Consider the following 21,658-nt stretch of genomic DNA (forward strand, 5'->3'; position numbering starts at 1 on the left):
AAGGTAATGCAATGGTGTAACTCTATGTCATACTTAGAGCCACACAATTATCAGTTACTATGCCTAGTCATGCATCATTTTCCAGTTTATCAAGATATCATTTTAGCTATCATGCTCCAGAATTAAACTATGTACAAAAGATATAGACATGCCAGTTCAACAGAAAAAGTAATCAGTCTTTTGGGGAAAAAGAACACAGGCAAGAAAATCCCAAAAGAGGATAGTGAATTGGGCTACTCAGACTTCACCCTAACACTCACTTTCCATTTACCCCACCCCCAACAAAAAAGCATGCAATTGTCCCCAATGCATAAAAAGTTAAATACTAGAGTGGTAGGTGAAGCAAACATGTGGCGCAAAGCGCCGTCGACCAGCAAGCTAGCGGGTCCGGTTCCCCGGAACCCACGTCCTCTGCAATCTGGACACCCTCAGTGGTGTCCTCAACAACAACCGCACTATCAGTAGTGCCTCCTGCTATCTCCACAGTTCGGGAGCTAGACGCCCTGTCCGCTAACTCTAATGCACTCATGTGGTGTGCCTCCTCCTCAGCAAGTGAGGCTCTCCTCTGACCACGATACTCCTAAGGAGACAGACACTCCCTCTTCATTTGTGGCTGACCCAGAGGGTGTGCCAGTCAGTGTGCGCTCCTCATCAGACTGGGAGGCAGTGACTAAGCAGGACGCCACCTTTTTGGGTTTGGCTCAGGGAGCACGTGCAGCACGGGAAGGGGTGGAAGTGCCTGGGGGCACATACTTGGGGTCACGCTCATCATTAGAGCCGATGACCAAGCGGGCAGATGGGGTGACAGACTTCGATCGCCCGCGTACGTAGATTCAGTCTTGCTTGGGTGCCATAGTAGATAGTACCTGTAAAGGATCAATATTAGTATGAGAAGTGGCAAACAATACAAGCAAAACCACAAAAACAATTAAAATAGTATGTCATTACTATGGTAACAGTGACACACGACAGGCCTGGTGACGGCTCGTCATGACTATGACGGACCGTCATGGGGTCCGTCGTGTTTTACTTGGACTATGTATAAACGGAGAACCTGAAAGGAGAGTCTCTGACTAGTATAATGGTATGTGTAGGACGGACCGTCACAGGTACAACGGTCCACCGTAGGGGTCCTTCATAGGACACTTGAAAGAAATATGAAGACCCTTAGGAGAGGGGTCTCTGAACGTCATGACGGTCATCAAGGACGGACTGTCGTGGGTATGACGGTCCGTCACATGTGTCCATTGAAGGACACTTAGAAAAAGTGAGAGACCCTTAGAACCAGGGTCTCTAACAACCAGAACGGTTGTGCAGGACGAACCGTCGTGAAGACGACGGTCTATCACATATGTCCGTTGGAGGACACTTAGAAAAAAATGAGAGACCCTCAGGAACAGGGTCTCTGACAACCAGAACGGTTGTGCAGGACGGATTGTCGTGAAGACACGGCCCGTCACATATGTCCGTTGGAACAGGGTGCTAGGGCTTTTTGAACAGACCCTACAACGGTCCGTCATCGCGGTCTCGTTCTGTATATCAGTGACACAACTGGGGTACCCCATGCGTCCCCGATGAACCCAAATCAAACTTGTAGTGTTTTGGAACTACATTTGTCTAACCCAACTACCTAGGAAACTAGCAATGCAAAAGCACCTATGTCTAGGGTTGTAAACACGGCAATTTCGAACATTATTAACCTAGGTTAGATAGAATCTTATAAAAGAAACAAACATATGACGAAGAACTAAGCTAATACTAATTAATAAACAAAAATACAAGATAAATGAGTAGAAATTAGAGACACATACCTTAGAATTGGGGAAAACAAAATGCACAAGTACTCGGTGACCAGGAAGACACCCACAGCAACAACTCTGACTAGTCGATTAACACTTTTAGGGCTTTGGAAAATTGTGGGGGGGTGGGGGGAATGATCGGTTGATAGAGGGAGAGATTGTGAATGTTGAAAAGAGATGGTAATGGGAGGAATAATGAAGGAATGGGGGTGAAATGAGGGGTTAGGGAGTTTAAATGGTGAAAGTTTATAATAAAACTCCAACTGGGTCGGATCGGATATGCCTCATTAATCATGCGATGATTCCCCGACTACGGTCCATCGCAGTTGTGACGACCGTCGTTGGTTCCATCATGTGTGCCCTAGTTTGAAAATAGCAGAAAGATGTACCTGGTACGACGGATGCATACGACGGTCCGTCATGACTGCTGCAGAGTAATTTTCTGCAGAATTTCCTAGTGATGTGCCTGCAAATTTAAAAACCCATTAGTAGAAAAATGTTACCATTACTAAAAAGACTATAAGTATTGGGTTTCCTCCCAACAAGAGCCTGATTTAATGTCGCGGCACGACTGGGGACACTTGATTACTCAGACTTCATCAAGATGGTATGCCTCCATCACTTCATTCCCAGATGCTTTATGCCCAAAATAGAGTTTTATTCGATCTCTATTCATCACAAACCGTACTATCTCCTTGGATTTTAACTCAACTGATCCATCATGGAATACTTGGGTACTCAAGTAAGGGCCAGTACATTTGGACTTGAGCTTGCCCAGAAGACAAGGCGACCCAGAACTATCTACAAGCACCAAATCCCCAACCGTGAACTCTTGTTTTTCACTTTTTTGTTCATTCTTCTTCTTCATCTTTTCTTTGTGGGATATGGCGAATACCGATTGGAGCTCACCACTCTGCCACATAGTCCTACACATGTTGAAGGTCGCTTCTTCATTATTCAACCGAAATGTCACCTGCCCTTTCTCCATATCAACTAAGGCTCTACCTATAGTAAGGAATGGCCTCCCAAGAATAATAGGCACTTCAAAATCGACCTCACAATCAAGAATAACAAAATCAGCCGGAAAGATGAATGACTCCACTTTTACTAGCACATCATGAAGTATCCCTATAGGTCATTTCTCTGTTCGATCAGCCATCAGTAGCCGCATCGCAGAGGGTTTTTGATCCCCCAAACCCAACTTCTTGTAAATCGAGAGGGACATGAGATTTATGCTTGCCCCCAGATCACATAATGCTTTCACAAAATGTAATGACCCAACTGTACAAGGAATAGTGAACGCACCAGGATCTTCTTTCTTTTGTATGAGGGATCTTGTAGTAATAGCAGTACAATGTTGCAGTCTATCATCATCCTCGAAAGTGACCGATCTTTTCTTGGTGACCAGATCTTTCATAAATTTGGCATAATCAGGCATTTGTTCTAGAGCTTCTACCAAAGGGACATTGATAGAAAGCTTCTTCAAAATTGTTATGAAACATTGATATTTACTATCCTCTGTTTTTTTCATTAATCTCTGAGGGAAGGGTGGTGGTGGCCTAGGTATGGGAATTACCTTGATAGATACTTCTGTATCTTTTCCATTACTTTCCTCTGCTTCACCACTACCATTTACCTCATTATCATTATCCTTTCTCACATTTTCCTTAGTAGACGGCATAGGTGGGTCAATGGTTTGCTTACCACCCGGAGTAGTGATTTCCATACAGTGCGCATCATTTTTTAGATTTTGGAAAGTGTTGCTAGGAAGAGTGCCCGATTGCCGTGTGTTCACTGTCGCAGATAATTGGTCCATTTGCAATTCGATCTGTTTAATCGAAATTGCATGTGTATCAACTTTTTGCTCAATACTTGCTAAATCACCCCTTAACTCTTTAATGTGCTCATCACTAGCATCGAACCTCCTTATCATTTTGTGCAACATATCCTCAACTCGTGCCATACTATCTCCACCATCCCTAGGAGTAACTTCACGATTTTGAGGAGGGACATAGAGCCCATTCCAATCGTTTCTATTAGCATAGTTACCCCTGTTAAAGTTGTTGTCGCGGTTGTAGTTTCCATTTCGGACATAATGACCCTCACGATTGTAGTTACCATAGTTCCGACCTTGGTTCCCTTGACCTTGGTGCCAATTATCCTGATTTGAACCTTGGGTGCTTGGTCGGAAACCCCCCATTTGCTCATTTACTGCATAAGTGTCCTCCGCATAATAGCATTCATCATTAGGAGGAGGTGGTTTAGCCAAGTAGTTGACTGCATTTATCTTTTATGCACCCCCAGTGACATGTTTTAGTACCAACCCAAGCTCAGTTCTCATATGAGCCATTTCTTCACGAATCTCATCTGTGGCTGGGTTGTGAGTGGACTGAACTGCGAAGGTATTTCTCCTTGTATCAGACTTCCTAGTACTCCAAACTTTGTTATTCCGGGAGATTTTTGCTAATTTTTCAGCAATCTCAGCATAAGGACACTCATCATAAGATCCGCCTGCTATAGTGTCCAACACCGCTTTGTTATTATCATCCTGTCCTCGATAGAAGTATTCCTTCAGTGACTCATCATCTATACGGTGATTTGGAACACTTGTCAAGAATGAGGTGTATCTATCCCAAGAACTACTAACTGACTCTCCTGGTAGTGCCACAAAGTTATTCACTCTGTCTTTGTGGTTTAGTTTCTTGGAGACCGGATAGTAGCGTGCTAAGAAGACATCCCTTAGTTGGTTCAAAGTGAAGATTGAGTTGTATGGGAGCTCAGTGAACCACATAGCAACCTCTCCCGTCAGTGAGAGAGGAAACACTCTGAGACCTATTACATCTAAATCCAAATCAGGCCTCCCTACACAACTTTTACACACTGCCCTTACCTTAGCTATATGGGCATGTGGATCCTTAGAAGGTAGCCCTGAAAACAAACCTCTGCCAGTGAGCATTTGCATCAGGCTACTAGTTACCACAAAGGTGTGGCATGTGGGTAAAGGAGGCAAGACAAGTGGCCCATCCGAGTCTGCTATGTTATCATAACCTCTGTAGTATGCTTGGGGCCGTGGGACGGGATTTTGTCCCCTCTATTTGTGTTCACCCGGAGCATCGGGTAACATCTGACCATTAACATCAACTGGAGCTGAGATGTTCTTGTTCGGATCAACATCATTTATTCCCAAGTTTTGATTCATATTGTGCAGTGTACGTTCTAACTCGTGATCGTAGGGAAACAAGGGTTTTCTTCCTCTCCATTTATTTGGCATACAAGGAGGATAGTTCTAAAAAAATCAAAAACAATAAAACAAAGTAAAATCAAGAAAATATAAACTAAACTATAGTAATAAGTTCAAGTTAATCTAAAATCTATATTCCCCGGCAGCGGCGCCAAAATTTGATATGCTCAAACTTACTTCCCAAATAAGAAGTAAAGCGGTTGTGTCAATTAAATAACCCAACTAGTGAGGTTGGGATCGTTCCCACGAGGAAAATAGTCTAGACTTAACTTCAACCTATTATTACTATTGTTTGGTCAATGACTTCCTTAGAAATTAAAAAAAAACAATAAAAGGGGGGTTTCTAATTCTAAATGAATGAAAATAGCTAACGCAATTGAAAGAGACACTTAACAGCTTTGAATGTTGGATTTTATTCAATTAATCATAGTAACTAGGGTTTACGTGTTCCCCACAGGTTCATAACTTGATAATTCTAACTATAACAATTCTTTCCTAGTATCTTGCATGCAAAGTGATAAGTTATGTATTTCTAAATCCTTGGTCCGGCATCTAGAAAATCTCACTCCGCACCTTGGTCCGGCTATTTGTGTTGCTTTCCTAACCCTTATCTTTACCTCATATTAAGCATCGTATTCGATATTTGACTAAGTTATTACCTCGTACCAATCAATACTAGCCTATTAGATAGTATACACTAAATCTATGTTGATAATTATTTTCCTATTATCTACCTCCTTGGTCCGGCAAGTAGCATTAAGGCGAGTTCTAACATTGGCCATCCATTAAAAAGACTTCTAAGCGAAAGAATTATTAATACAGGCAAGACACCATTCTAGAATTGTTATTTTAGTTAGGTTTTATCTCATTATTTGCCTATGGTTCCCATAACCCTAGTTATGGAGTTTAGTTACTCATAGTCATAATCACAATATTCAAATATATTAAATAAGAATTCATGTACTTACTTCAATGAGAAAGAGTAAAATCCGAAAGTTTGCTGATTAATCACCAATAATCACTTGCATGAATCTCAAAATAATCAACAATCTCACAAAAAGTCTAATGATTATCAAAAGTCTAATAATCTAAGAGTCTACCAATATGGAGTCTAACAATGATCCTGAGTCTAACGTAACAGAGTCTAACTATTCGGATTCTAACCTCAAAAACAAGGTTTTTAGAACTATTTATAGAAAATAAAAACCTAATTAAACAAGGACTCTATTTGCTGGAAATCTGCCAAAACGCGGCTGGGTCAATGGACCTTGCGACGGATCGTCATGGTGACGACGGACCGTCATTGACTCCGTCATCCCTTACTTCTGCAATTTCTTTTGCTGCTCTTCTTCATTAACCTCGACGGCAAGTTTGACGGACCGTCATAGGCACAACGGTCCGTCGAGGGTTTTCGTTCCAAAACACTTCAACTCTTGGAATATGGGTACTGGGATTACTTCTCTGAACTTCATGACGAACCTACAGGACGGACCGTCATAGACACGATGGACCACCACAAGCTTCGTAACCCCACACTTGGTCAGACTTCCCCATCTTCCTTCAGCAGCTGCACTACGCTGCCACCTACGGACCGTCACAAGCATGACGGACCGTCATAAGCTCCGTAGGCGGTCTCTTCTGCATTTCTTCGCTCAAAATCTCCGCATTCCTTTTTGGACAGATTTCCTGCAAAATAAAGAGAAACTTACATAAAAATTAGCACAAAAAGGCTTTTGGACACACTAATCTTAAGGAAAAAGTATTAATAATACCGTGAAACCATGGTATATCATCGACAACACTCAAAATCTTCAATTAAAACTCTCTCAGATAGGAACTCTCTTTCACTTGATTGTGTTCTACTTATATCTCTCTATTTTAGTGCGCAAAAATTATTGTAGAAAACCCGAACTTATTCATAGGCACAGAACCTTTCCTACTTTAGGTTGAAATCTATGATCTTTTACTACTTACCTTTCCTTGTAGCCTTAAACAAACTCCCACATTTTGTACTTCATTAATCGCCTTGAACTTCTTTCTATGCACTAAACTACTTCTCTTATACCACTTGGACTCTAACTAAGAGGAACATGTAGGTGGAACTAGTTTATTACATTTGTTCTCCTATTTTACACGCATCAAAATCTTCCTTGATCCAATGCCTTTCTTATATTAAGAAAGAGGTATATAATATATCAAACAATCATTCTATCAAACGACTTACCATTATTTGTTGCATCTCGATGGAGTGATCAAGATTGAATAATGACATCTTGATCTTCAATGAAACTCTTAATGTTATTGCTTATTAAACTCGAAGATGAAAGTTCTACCGAAAGAAGTTAAGAGACGGTAGTATCCAAGAACTTGGACATAGTGATTCTGCATTAGTTGAAGCCACTATTGAATACCTCTTTAATATAGATTCTACCATCGATTATTGTCGTAGAACTTCCATCTCTTGGCATATTAGCAGTAGTTGAATAGTAGTATCATTAAGAATTCCATTGAAGGTCAAGTTGTCAACATTATATTGATTGTTTGATACAATGTTTGGTTGATATGACCTATTTTTCAATGTACACGTGCAAATACAACTTTACAAATGAAATTTCTTGTCACTTTCTACTAAAAAAGCTACAACACACTGAAAATAAATGTATGTAAAAGAAAAGTAAAAACACAACCTGTATTGACCAAAATATACAAACAATTATTTAAACTAGCGTATATCCGAACGCTGGAGATTTTTTTGGAAATTCTTGTCTTGAGTTATTCTAGATCTACACCAAATCAACAATTACCATGCTAGAAGTCTCTCCATTGTTGAAAAGGTTTTTCCATCACTCTCTTTTAATGATGAATTTTATTCACTTGCATCACTCCCCACGTACTTGACGATTCTCCAATTATATGCTCTGGTGAATTGAGATTATGAAAAATGAAAAGAAATAAAATTTGAAGGAATTTAACTTTTTGGTGATAGAATCTCCATAACAAGTTTTCCCGGTTGTTTTTTTGTATAGAACTCAGGAGAGGAAGTTGTTCGAAAAGGCATTAGACCAAAATGAAACAGATTCCAAGAGAGATTCTCTAATTTGTGGGCTTGGATGAATATGTGCTAATAGATGGTCTACCCTTTAAAGGTTGTATTAATGTCAGGACCCCCAACTCAGAGCTTGATTAATGGGCAAGAATATCCGAGTTGAAGTCCTCGAGAATTATGATGAGTTAGAGATGTTGACCCTTTTTCATTGTACCTACATGTCGATCATTGTGAGAATTCGTCACCAAAAACAAAAGTTATTAAATATTTCTCAAATGCATGAACGAAAAATTTACCTAATTTCTAAAAGTCTAGATATCTAAGAACACCAATTTAGGCAAAAAAAAATTCAAGCATACGAGAAATCTCTAGTAACTTGAGTTTCAATGAATGCTCACATTAATCGACATATAGAAACAATGGTGAAGGGTCAGTTTCTCCAATAATTCACAATTTTTAAGGATTTTGATTTAGAGTATTCTCGACCAATAAGCAATTAAACCTTGAGTTTTAGGGTCACAATATTAACACAATATACATATAAACTATCTTTTAGCACATATTAGTTTAACTCCACAATTAGATAAATTTTCTTTTGAAATATGTTTCCTTTCGATATAACTCTCTTCGTAACAACTTGCTCTCCTGAATTTAGTATTAAGAACCATATGGACAAACTCGTTATAATTTTCAAAAATTCAATCCATCGGAGTATGTAATTGAAGCACACCCATGTTCGTGGAGCGATGAAAGTGAAAAATTGACATTAAAAGAGAGTGATGAAAGTACTGTAACACCCCAGGAATTTTTTATCAAATACTCGGACCATCCTTTGTTGTAGTAGGATTTTACCGAGGAATTTAAAATTTTTGTAAGTGTTTAGGTCACTACATGTATCGTTACAACACCCCTCCTTAGAAAGAACTAGAATTAGAAAGAAATTATTTTTAGAAGAGAGTTCATTAAAGTCATTCCTAAGTTCCTTTAAGTTTTGGGTCAACTTCCAAAATCTATAACATTTAGTACATAATGAGTTAGATGGTCCGTAAGATATCAAACGAAAGGTATTTGAATTATTTTTCCAACTCCACCAAGTTTGATAAGTTTTGAGTTCATATAAGTTAAATATACCCTTTTGAAATCAGGATGTCTAATAAAGGAAAGTTACCAGAAAATAGTGAGGGGTAATTCTGTCTTTTCCTTGCCCAATCAGATTTAATTAATTTTTAGTAAGACTTTAGGGCTATAAACTGATTATGTTCAGTTTTATAATTCTAATATATGCTTAGGGTTTTAGTTGAGATTTCAAGAAGAGAAAAGAATAGAAGAGGAGAAAAGAGGAAATGATCGAAGCGTTCATTCAAAAAATTCAAGATTTCACAATGAACCTAGTTCTTTGAGGTATGTAAGTTTTCATAGTGTTGGGTTCATTCACCCACACGCCAATCATGAGTTCCTTTCATAAATTTCATCCATAAGTTTAAGTATGTTGAGTTCTTGGTAGGTCTTCTCTTATAGTTCATTCTAAATCTTATTTTGTTGGGGTTTTGATGAATTCTTGAGATGAAAGTTAGTGATTTGAGGTTTTTTTCAGTAGATTAGTGTGTACATACATTTAGTATTTGATTCTAAGTGATTGAGAAGAAGCCATTAGATTCTAGTCGAATTAAAGTTAGAAAACGAATAGTAGAAAAATTCATTGGAATTGTTTGGGGAAAAGTGGCACGATGCTCCACGGATGCATCAACAGAGTTGGCATGGAATGCCAGCAGTGTCACAAGATAGTGCCACTGAACATTAGGAGTTTGCGCCCTGCGCAAGGTATGTACTAGGGTTGCCTTCCCCACTCTTTTTTCGTCAATTGTCCAATTTGAGATCCTTTGAAGTGTATTATCACCCCTTACCATTCTAAATACTCTAAACTACTTATAAGCACCCAAAAAAATCATAACATGAATCATAACCTTTAATTCATAATTCAAATTCAAGGTAGAGTTAAGAGTTAAGTCTGGAGAGTTCTTCGGGACATTTTGAAAAAGTCTCGTTGAGTCTTTTTAAGGAGTCTTCTACAAATTGAAATAACTTATTTCAAAACGTGGTCAAGTGAGTATAAGAATGAGGATAATGTATTCATAAGTCTACATTATCATTACAAGATCCTTCATATCATGAATTATAATTCTTGATTCATAATTTAAATTCAAAAGATAGTTATAAGTAGAGTACAAGTCATTCTTTGAGTTCAATTGTGAATCCTTTGGGATCAACTATCGATTTGAATTAAAATGTTGAGGAATTAAGTATGAGAATTGAAAGAGTCTATATTAGTTCCATATTGTTCTGCAGACCCTCGAGTTGAGTCGTTTATGCCCATAAATTCTGCATGAACTTCATAACTTGAGTTTCTTTGAGAGGAGTAGTATCTTCAAATTTTATGTTTTTGAGCGTTGAGTTTTAATCCCATGAACCTTATAAGTTGAGACTTCTTGAATTGATTAGTTTCATTGCAGTTCTTGAGTTCTAACATCGTCGAGTTTCGAGTATTGAGTTTTATGTATGGTTATTAAAAATCTTAAATTGAGTCGTTCACGATCATAATTCGGCATGAACCCTATGTTGAGAAGTCTTTTACAAATTTTTCTAAACTTGGTTTAAGACTTGAGCACTTGATTTTGAGAAAAACTAGAGTTGAGTTAATTTTTAAAATGAATATATCGAAACTAAGTATTCCCAAGAGTAAATGTTTTCACATTTAAAAGAGGAGAAAACTGAGATTTTCAAAAGAGCTTATAAGCAGTTTTGAGTACTTTATCTTTCGAGAGAGATTTTTTAGTGATTATATCAAACCACATAAAGAGTTATTTTTAAAAAAATATGAGCTAGTTGTATTCTGGGACTATTATTGAGCACCGATATGGGGAGAGTTCAGATAACTCACAACCCCCATAAACTATATAACTAACATGGGTAGAAAGGGTCATAAGTTTTAGATTATTCTTTAATGCTTTAGAATAGACTAGTGGATCCACTTAGTTGATGATTTTTATACCCGACAAGGTATAAAACATTTATGGCAGCGTGGGTGAGACGTTATACCATCACAGAGCTCATAGTGATGGTTTTCGATTAGAGAATCTCCCATATAGAGTTATTTTGTATTCTTATATACAATTGAGTTACTATTGTAATTTTACATATAATTGAGTTGCTATCTATTGTTTACAACTTTCCATGTATTGCATCTTTTATTGTTGCTTTACCAAGAGTTGAGTATCTAGAGTTGAGTACCTAGAGTTGAGTATCTAGAGTTTTGAATTGAGTGTTTTTTTTAAGTTGAGCCTTATTTTAGTGAGTTGAATATCTTATTATTGATTTGAGATTTGTATCACTGAGTTTAATATCTTATTATTGAGTTGAGACCTATATTCTCTTAGCTGAGTTGAACTATATTTCTTTGAGTTGAATTGAATTGTGAAGAGGTAAGTATTTTTTTTCCATTAGTTCAAGCTTATGTTTCCGCTTTAGTATTTTCCGTACATGCTCATACATTTCATGTACAGCCATTTGGCTTACATCATTTCATGATGAAGATATAAGTATTCACGATCATCAACAGATGCTTCATTGAGGTCGCGGGATGTTTCAATCAACTTTGGTGAATCTTCTTATATTTCAGAGGACTTCACCTTTATCTTACAGTTAGTAATTCTAGGATGTCGTGGGTGTTGTCCCGATATCCTTCTGTAACAGTATAGGCTTCATAGATAGACAACGTTGAGCAGTTTTTAGTATTTATCTATCTTGAGTTGTTTTGTAAACTCTAAGTTATCTATTGAACGTCGTTCATAATATTTTAAACTTGAGTTTATAAGATTTAATTCAGTTTTTAAGTTTTTGCATGCTTAAGTTAGAATTCCGCTTATAGTCGGTCAAGATGAGGGTTCGCTTGGAACAAACAATAGTTCTCGAGTGTCGGCCACTTTGAGGGTGTAGACTCAAGTCGTGACAAGAACATTGTCTACAATGGCAAAACTTATAACACATAGATTGTTTATTTGGTTTAAACCCAAATAAAGTCGAGAAAAGGATTTCCAAAGGAATCTTCAGCATTAAGGATATTTAGATTATTGAGTGTAAAGCTTCATCCGAAAGATTTCGAATCAAGTCAAGAGTTTCACTTGCTCCGTTAGTGAAAATACCGTTCAGTTTTCCATGTTCTTTTTTTTTTTGCAATCTGAGAGAATGGCTTTGATAGCTCGAGTAGGTTGCACAAATAAAAATGAGTCAATTATTATTGAATTTTTTTGTTGTCTCCTAAAATTTATGTTTTCCCCTCAAACTAATTTGTTCTTTTTCTCCTCATATTTCTTTTACACTAGTTCTGGTATATGTTCTGTTCAAAATATTTCATGTAGATTTTGTATTGCAAATAACATATTTTATCCTCTTCATTTTTTCGATAGAAAGTGCATATATCTTCCTAATAAAAGAATACATCCTTAATTATAAAATTAATTAAAAGTGCATAAAGAAAACAACTAACTATTGTACATATTCAATATTCAAATGAGGATACAAATATACCACGTGATGGGTGCTAATGTTAACAAAGCAACAAACAATTGTAAATTCCCAATAATAATAACGACAAAACAATAGAAAGTCGTACAATAACATTGAAAAAGAAACATAAACACTAAACAAAACAAATTAAAAGGAATAAAAGAAGAGAGCATAGAGTTTTTCTCCCTTTTTTTCAACAGTTTTAAGTGTGTATAATATTGTGCCAAATGTCACTATTTATAAGATAGATTGAGGAATACAAAGAGTTTTCATGAATAATCATTAATCCCTTTGAGATCATGGATGAGTACAAGAGGTGTATTAGGAATCACGAGAAATATAATTAGTTGGAGTTGCATATATTCACATAATGGAGAGTTAGTGGTAATTAATTTATGTTAACACTTGTACAAATATTTATATTATATATAAAAAAAATTGTTGTAAAATATTAATAATATAAAATTATCTAAGACAATAAATGTATAGACAAGATATATGGGAGAATGCTTTCTTATTTCTTTCTTTTGTACTTTTCTATTGATCCTTTAATACAATAATCATCGCCTAGTTATAGTATAAAATATCTCTTCAAAGTTACATGAATTAAAGTATTCATTTATTCTGTACATGAACTTCAAAGAGACTTACAGATGAACTTTGAAGTGAGTTACAAATGACATCCACATTAATGCATTTATGACACTCCCTGTTGGATGTTCATAGATAATGCGTCTCGTTAAATCCTTACTAAGAAAAACCCAAAGGGAAAAAGCATAGTGAAGGAAAAAGAGTACACATCTTGTAATATGCCTTGAATGTTGCCTCATTAAAAACCTTATCAGGAAAATCCAATGGGACAAAATCTTGGCTAAGGGAAAAAGATTATAATGTGTATTTACTTCACTAGATGAAAAACTTATTTAATATCTTAGAGACGACGTATTACAATCTTATATCTTAGATTCTCAAATGTTGACGTCGGCGATGCATTAGTGAATAAATCTGCAAGATTATCACTCGAATAAATCTATTAAACATTTATCTCACCATTTTGTTGAAGATCATGTGTGAAAAATAACTTAGGTGAAATATGCTTTGTTCTGTCTCCTTTGATATATTCTCCCTTTAATTGAGCTATGCAAGCAAATTTATCTTCATACATTATAGTTGAAGTCTTTGTTTGCACAGAAAGACCGCATAATTGCCAAATGTGTTGAGTCATTGTCACGACCCAAATCAGACCGCGCGACTGGCACCCACACTTACCCTCCTATATGAGCGAACCAACCAATCTAAACCTTAACATTTCAATATAATATCAACAGAAAGTAATGCGGAAGACTTAACTCATTAATAAAAACCCATTCAATAACTTCGAAAAACTCAACACTATTATTATTATCCCCAAAATCTGGAAGTCATCATCACAAGAACATCTACTTCAAATTACTAAATCTAAGAGTATCTAAGAAGCTAAAATACATAAACAGCTAGTCCATGCCGGAACTTCAAGGCATCAAGACATGAAGAGGAGGATCAAGTCCAAGCTAGAAGCATTAGCTCACCCTGATATCCGGAGTAATGAAGACTGGCTAGAGTTGCGGTTGAGTTGAAGATGACGGTACGTTTGCTGCACTCCACAATGAACAAAAGAAAACATATACAAATAGGGGTCAGTACAAACACAAGTACTGAGTAGGTATCATCGGCCAACTCAAAATAGAAAACAGTATATATCAGATAATATCATAAAATCAACTACAGTACTCAACATGCGGCATTTACAATTACCATAACCCTTGGTCGCAACACCAAGCTCATCAATGAGGACTCATGCCTCCCCATCATACTCATTTGGGAATTAGGTTCATTAAATTGAGTATATTAACATATTTCAAGATTCATTCTCTTTACTAATCCTGGTGTCGGAACGTGACACTCCGATCCTCATCATACTATCCTGGTGTCGGAACGTGACACCCGATCCTCATATACTATCCTGGTACCGGAACGTGGCACCCGATCCATATTCTATCCTGGAGTCGGAACGTGACACTCCGATCCTCATATACTATTCTGGTACCGGAACGTGGCACCCGATCCATATTCTATCCTGGTGTCGGAACGTGACACTCCGATCCTCATATACTATCCTGGTACCGGAACGTGGCACCCAATCCCCTAATCTCACTACTTTCGTTCATCAAGCCTTCCTTTATACCAAGGCATCATCATTAACAAAGTAGATTAGGGTTTCTTTTTCAAGATTTAGGATTCAATAGCTTCATCATGCTTATTTTATCACAATTATATAATCACATTCATGCAAGCATACAATTAAGCATATAGAAGGGTTTACAACACTACCCAATACATATCATTCGCTATTAAGAGTTTACTACAAATAGCATATAAAAACCATAACCTACCTCCACCGAAGATTCGTGATCAAGCAAGCAATTTTTCTCAAGGCTTTGTTTTCTCTTCGTTTTCCTCTTGTCTCGATCGTTTCTCTTTCTCTCTCTTTCTGTTCTTTTCTTTTTCTTATTCAAACCCTCTTTCTTTTACCCTAATTAGCATATATAATTAAGTATAAAAGATGGTGAATTAACCCATTAATTAATTCAAGGTTATCTCTTTTAACCCTCAAGTAGTTAAATTATTAACATTAACCCACTAAATTTATAATTATAGCAGGAATAGTCCAAAACGCCCCTTAAAACATTTAAAGAAATCCGACCCCGCCTGGGATTACGCAGCCTGTGACGGCCCGTCGCGCCTGTGATGGCCCGTCGCGCCTGCGATGGTCCGTCCTGCTGCTCCGTCACAGAGTTCAGAGACTCAATTCCCTTAAAGAGTCTGTGACGGTCCGTCTGCCATGCCGTTACAAAGTTCAGAGAGTCGATTTCAGTATCCATTTTTTAGAATTTCTAAGTGTTTTGAAACGAGACCCCCTCGACGGTCCGTCGTACCCATGACGGTCCGTCATGGGATCCGTCGTCTCAGCTAGTTTTCCAGAAATAACATCTGTTGCTCAAAACGACGAAACAGGTCGTTACAATAGATATCAATTTACCCATCGTTCGTCCTCGAACGATCATATGAAGAAAAACAAGGGCAAAAAGAAGTACCTGAATCTATAAATAGGTGTGGGTATCTTTCTTGCATATCAGCCTCTTTCTCCAAGTGGCTTCTTCAACGGGTCGATTCTTCCATTGAACTTTGATGGATGCAATCTCCCTTGACCTCAGCTTGCGAGCTTCTCTATCTAGAATGGCAACAGGCTCCTCCTCATAAGTCAAATTCTCATCGAGAAGAACTGAATCCCAACGAATGATGTAGTTTCTATCCCCATGGTATCTTTTCAACATAGACACATGAAATACCGGATGCACTCCTGACACTCCTGGGGGTAAGGCCAATTAATAAGCTACCTCCCCCACGCGCTTCAGAACTTCAAATGGACAAATGTACCTTGGACTAAGTTTACCTCGCTTACCAAAACGCATTACCCCTTTCATGGGCGAAACCTTCAGTAAGACTTGTTCACCCTCCATAAACTCCAAGTCTCTAACCTTTCGATCTGCATATTCCTTTTGCCTTCTTTGTGCCGCTAAAAGCTTTTCTTGAATAGATTTCACTTTCTCTAATGAATCCCTCAAAAGGTCAGTACCCCAAGGTCTAACCTCAAATGCATCGAACCAACCAATGGGAGACCTACATCTTCTCCCATACAGTGCCTCAAATGGGGCCATATCAATACTGGAGTGATAGCTATTGTTGTACGAGAATTCCGCTAAGGGTAAGAAGCTATCCCAATGGCCACCAAACTCTATCACGCATGCACGAAGCATATCCTCCAACACTTGAATCGTTCGCTCAGACTGACCATCGGTCTGAGGGTGAAATGCAGTACTAAGGTCCAACCTAGTACCTAATTCAGCATGCAATGTTCTCAAAAACTTAGAAGTAAACTGCGTACCTCTATCTGATATGATGGAGAGTGGAACTCCATGCAATCGAACGATTTCTAAGATATAGATTTTGGCCAACTTCTCTACATTGTAGGTCACCTTGACTGGAATGAAGTGAGCAGACTTAGTTAACCTATCCACGATTACCCAAATAGAGTCAAACTTCCCCAATGTCTTTGGAAGACTAACCACGAAGTCCATTGCAATTCTTTCCCACTTCCATTCAGGAATGGGCATTCTCTGAAGTGTTCCTCCGGGCCTCTGGTGTTCATACTTTACTTGCTGACAATTTGGACATTTGGCAACAAAATCAACAATGTCGCGCTTCATTCTACTCCACCAAAAGTGTTGCTTTAGGTCACGGTACATCTTGGTTGCCCAGGATGTATAGAATATCCGGAACTATGAGCCTCTGTGAGAATAGTGTGGATCAAATCATCCACACGGGGCACACATACCCTTCCCTTAATCCTCAAAACACCTTCCTCATCCATTATTGCTTCTTTAGCCTCTCATCGCAACACCATATCCCGAATTCGGCTTAGCTTCTCATCATCAAACTGTTTTCCCTTGATCTTGTCAAGAAAAGAAGATCTCGCCTCCACACAAGCCAACAATCCTCCCTTCTCATTTACTTCTAACCTCATAAAGTCGTTAGCCAGAGTCTGAACCTCTCTAGCCAATGGGCGTCTAGAAACTTGTAAGTGAGCTAGACTTCCCATGCTCCCTGCCTTTCTACTTAAGGCGTCTGCCACAACATTAGCCTTTCCCGGATGATACAAGATGGTGATATCGTAGTCTTTCAGTAGTTCCATCCATCTCATCTATCTCAAATTCAAATCTTTTTGACTAAAGACATACTGTAGGCTATGATGATCCGTGTATACTTCACACTTAACTCCATATAGATAGTGTCTCCATTGCTTTAAGGCAAACACTACCGCAACCAATTCCAAATCATGGGTCGGATAATTACGTTTGTGCACCTTTAATTGCCTTGAAGCATAAGCAATTACGTTCTTCTCTTGCATTAGCACTGCACCCAAACCCGAATAGGATGCATCACAATAGACAATGAAATTCTTACCTTCCACTGGCAAGGTAAGGATAGGTGCGGTAGTCAACAAAGTCTTGAGCTTCTGAAAGCTTTCTTCACACTCGTCCGACCATACAAATGGAACATTCTGTTTAGTCAAGTTCGTCAATTGGGAAGCAATGGAAGAGAATCCCTTGACAAATCGACGGTAATAGCTAGCTAGACCAACAAAGCTCCTTATTTCTGACACATTAGTAGGTCTTACCCAATTCTTCACTGTCTCAATCTTAGAAGGGTCCACCATCACCCCATCCTTAGAAACTACATGCCCCAAGAAGGACACTGCATCTAGCCAAAACTCACACTTGGAGAATTTGGCATAAAGCTTTTTCTCCCTCAACATTTCCAATACCATTCTCAAATGCTCCTCATGTTCCTTCTTGCTCTTTGAGTATGCCAATATATCATCAATAAATACGATCACAAAGAGATCCAGATATGGCTTAAAAATCCCGTTCATCAAGCTCATGAAAGCAGCAGGGGCATTCGTAAGATCAAAAGACATCACTACGACTTCGTAATGCCCATACCTGGTCCGAAAAATAGTCTTTGGCACATCCGTTGCCCATATTTTCAATTGATGATAACCGGATCTCAAGTCAATCTTAGAGAAGACACAAGCACCTTGTAACTGATCTAACAAGTCATCAATGCGAGGAATGGGATACTTGTTCTTAATAGTTACCTTGTTCAACTGTCGGTAGTCTATGCACATCCGAAAACTCCCATCCTTCTTCTTCACAAATAACACCGGAGCACCCCAAGGTGATGCACTTGGTCTAATGAAACCTTTACTTAACAACTCTTGAAGTTGGGCCTTTAACTCTCTTAACTCCGCGGGAGCCATTCTATAAGGGGGTATAGAAATGGGGAGAGTACCCGGTTCAAGATCAATGCAGAAGTCAATGTCTCTATCCGGTGGCATACCCGGAAGGTCTGCGGGAAACACATCTAAGAACTCACGAACTATCGAGACCGACTCAATTGGAGGTACTTGGGTAGTATCATCTCTGAGATGTGCCAAGAATGCTAAACAACCCTTACTAACCATTTTCTTAGCACGAAGAAAGGAGATGATACGAACCGGATTGGAAGTGTAGTCACCCTCCAACACTAACGGGTCTGTCCCAGGCTTAGCTAACGTCACAGTTTTAGCATTGCAATCCAAGATTGCAAAATTCAGAGAAAGCCAAGTCATACCCAGAATTACATCAAAATCAACCATTTCTAAGATAACTAAGTCTACATAAGTATTGCTCCCCACAAAAGTTACCAAACAAGACCTATATACTTTTTCAACTATCACAGACTCACCCACCGGGTATACACACGAATAGGTATGTCAAGCAATTCACAATGTAAATTATGACCATTAGCAAATGCGGAAGATACATATGAAAATATAGAGACAGGGTCAAATAATACAGAAGCCATACAATTATAAACCAAAAGATTACCTGTGATAACAGCATCTGATGTCTCCGCTTCCGACCGCCCAGGGAAAGCGTAACAATGGGCCCTCTCACCTGTCTGTCCGTTGCCCTACCATGTTGTGATGTAGTGGCTCCAGTTTTCCCATCACCCCGGCTGTTTTGGTGACCACCATTACCTCGACCACCGCGTCCTCCAGAATGACGGCCTCCTCCATGACCACCTCTACCTCTGACTATTTGAGGTCTGTAACTCTGTTTTGGATAATACCTCTTAATGTGTCCAGTCTCCCCACATCCATAACATTCTCTGGATTCAAGCATAGGTCTCTCAGAGAAGTGTTGACCGGTCTGAGGTGGACCCCCAACTACAGTCTGTAGTGAAGACTGAATTGGTCGGACTAAGTAACCTCCTGAACCCTGTCCTCCAGAGTAAGAACCGTCAAACTCGCCTCCCTTTCGAAACCTTTTTGATGTTGATGCCATGGTGAAGTCATCTGGTTCACTCCTTCCACCTCTATCACGAAGTCTACCACTTCTTGAAAGGATTTTGCCGTAGACGCTACCTGTAAGGCCAAAATCCGCAATTCTGACCTCAACCCCTTCACAAAATGGGGAATCCGCTCTTGTGGACTAAAACAAAGTTGGGTGGCATACCGGGATAATGCACGAAACTTAGCCTCATATGCAGTAACCGACATCCTACCTTGCTCTAGGCTCAAGAACTCATCTCTTTTCCTATCCCTCAAAGTCCGGGGGATATACTTCTCCATAAACAAGCTAGAGAATGATGCCCAAGTCATAGGTGGTGCCTCTATTGGTTGACACTCAACATGTGACCGCCACCACATTTTGGTGTTCCCTTGAAACTGATAAGTCACAAAATCAACACCAAACCGTTCTACTATACCCATCTTGTGTAGTAGCTCATGACAGTCAACCAAAAAATCATAGGCATCCTCAGATTCAGCACCCTTGAAGACTGGAGGTTTTAATTTCAAGAACTTACTGAAAAGTTCATGTTGATCATTTGTCATTATAGGCCCTGTAGTCAGACGAGGAAATGTGCCTATTTCTAATGAGGCATCCATGCGGGGGCGACAGTAGTTGCCTATTGTACTTCCGGAACCTGAGGTGCTGGTGCAGAAAACACTGGAGGTGTTTGATCTTGATTAGATAACCCACTAAGATAAGCAAGAACCTGATTTATCATCTCTGGGTAGGTTGGGGTGGTAGTTCCTCATTCCGCACTTGCTCAGTTTCCCCTTCCTCACCCTCTCTTACTACTTCTTCAATCGGTGGAGGAGTCACCGCCCTAGTATCAGATGGGCTAGGTGCTCGTCCTCTTCCTCTAGAGGACTTCCTCCCACGACCTCTACCACGGCCTCTTGCCGCTGCTCTTCCTCGAGCTACAGCCCCAGTGGCTGGCTCAGATGTATCTTGTCTTGCCGATGTTGATGTTGGCGCGGTTGTTGCTCTAGTTCTAACCATCTGCGAAATAGAGTTAAGATGGTCAGATACCAATTTGTATCACCTAGATACCAATTGGATCCAAGTAATAGCACGAAAGAAAGAAAGGAAGAAAGAATGGAATTTTCCTAAAGTCTTATAGCCTCTCAAAGAAAAGTAAAGGCGTCCCCCTACCGTTCCTTAAGACTCTACTAGACTCGTTCTTGTGTGATGAGACCAACGAACCTAATGCTCTGATACCAAGTTTGTCACGACCCAAATCGGACCGCGACTGGCACCCACACTTACCCTCCTATGTGAGCGAACCAACCAATCTAAACCTTAACATTTCAATATAATATCAACAGAAAGTAATGCGGAAGACTTAACTCATTAATAAAAACCCATTCAATAACTTCTAAAAACTCAACACTATTATTATTATCCCCAAAATCTGGAAGTCATCATCATAAGAACATCTACTTCAAATTACTAAATCTAAGAGTATCTAAGAAGCTAAAATACATAAACAGCTAGTCCATGCCGGAACTTCAAGGCATCAAGACATGAAGAGGAGGATCCAGTCCAAGCTAGAAGCATTAGCTCACCCTGATATCCGGAGTAATGAAGACTGGCTAGAGTTGCGATTGAGTTGAAGATGACGGTACGTTTGCCGCACTCCACAATGAACAAAAGAAAACATATACAAGTAGGGGTCAGTACAAACACAAGTACTGAGTAGGTATCATCGGCCAAGTCAAAATAGAAAACAGTATATATCAGATAATTATAAAATCAACTACAGTACTCAACATGTGGCATTTACAATTACCATAACCCTTGGTCGCAACACCAAGCTCATCAATGAGGACTCATGCCTCCCCATCATACTCATTTGGGAATTAGGTTCATTAAATTGAGTATATTAACATATTTCAAGATTCATTCTCTTTACTAATCCTGGTGTCGGAACGTGACACTCCGATCGTCATCATACTATCCTGGTGTCGGAACGTGATACTCGATCCTCATATACTATCCTGGTACTGGAACGTGG

At 38.9% G+C, this 21,658-nt stretch overlaps 1 protein-coding gene across 1 annotated transcript; it reads right to left on the reverse strand.

Annotated features, from left to right (window-relative positions):
* Positions 1 to 2,934: 2,934 nt before the first annotated feature.
* On the reverse strand, positions 2,935 to 3,999 carry LOC138347534 (uncharacterized). Its single transcript, XM_069295827.1, has 2 exons — positions 3,595 to 3,999; positions 2,935 to 3,498 (listed from the first exon to the last, which is right to left on the reverse strand). The coding sequence occupies exons 1-2, from the start codon at positions 3,997 to 3,999 to the stop codon at positions 2,935 to 2,937; spliced, it is 969 nt and encodes a 322-aa protein (XP_069151928.1).
* Between the last annotated feature and the right edge of the window lie 17,659 nt (positions 4,000 to 21,658).

The sequence above is a fragment of the Solanum lycopersicum genome, chromosome 3, assembly GCF_036512215.1.
Source record: "Solanum lycopersicum chromosome 3, SLM_r2.1".
NCBI lineage: Eukaryota > Viridiplantae > Streptophyta > Magnoliopsida > Solanales > Solanaceae > Solanum > Solanum lycopersicum.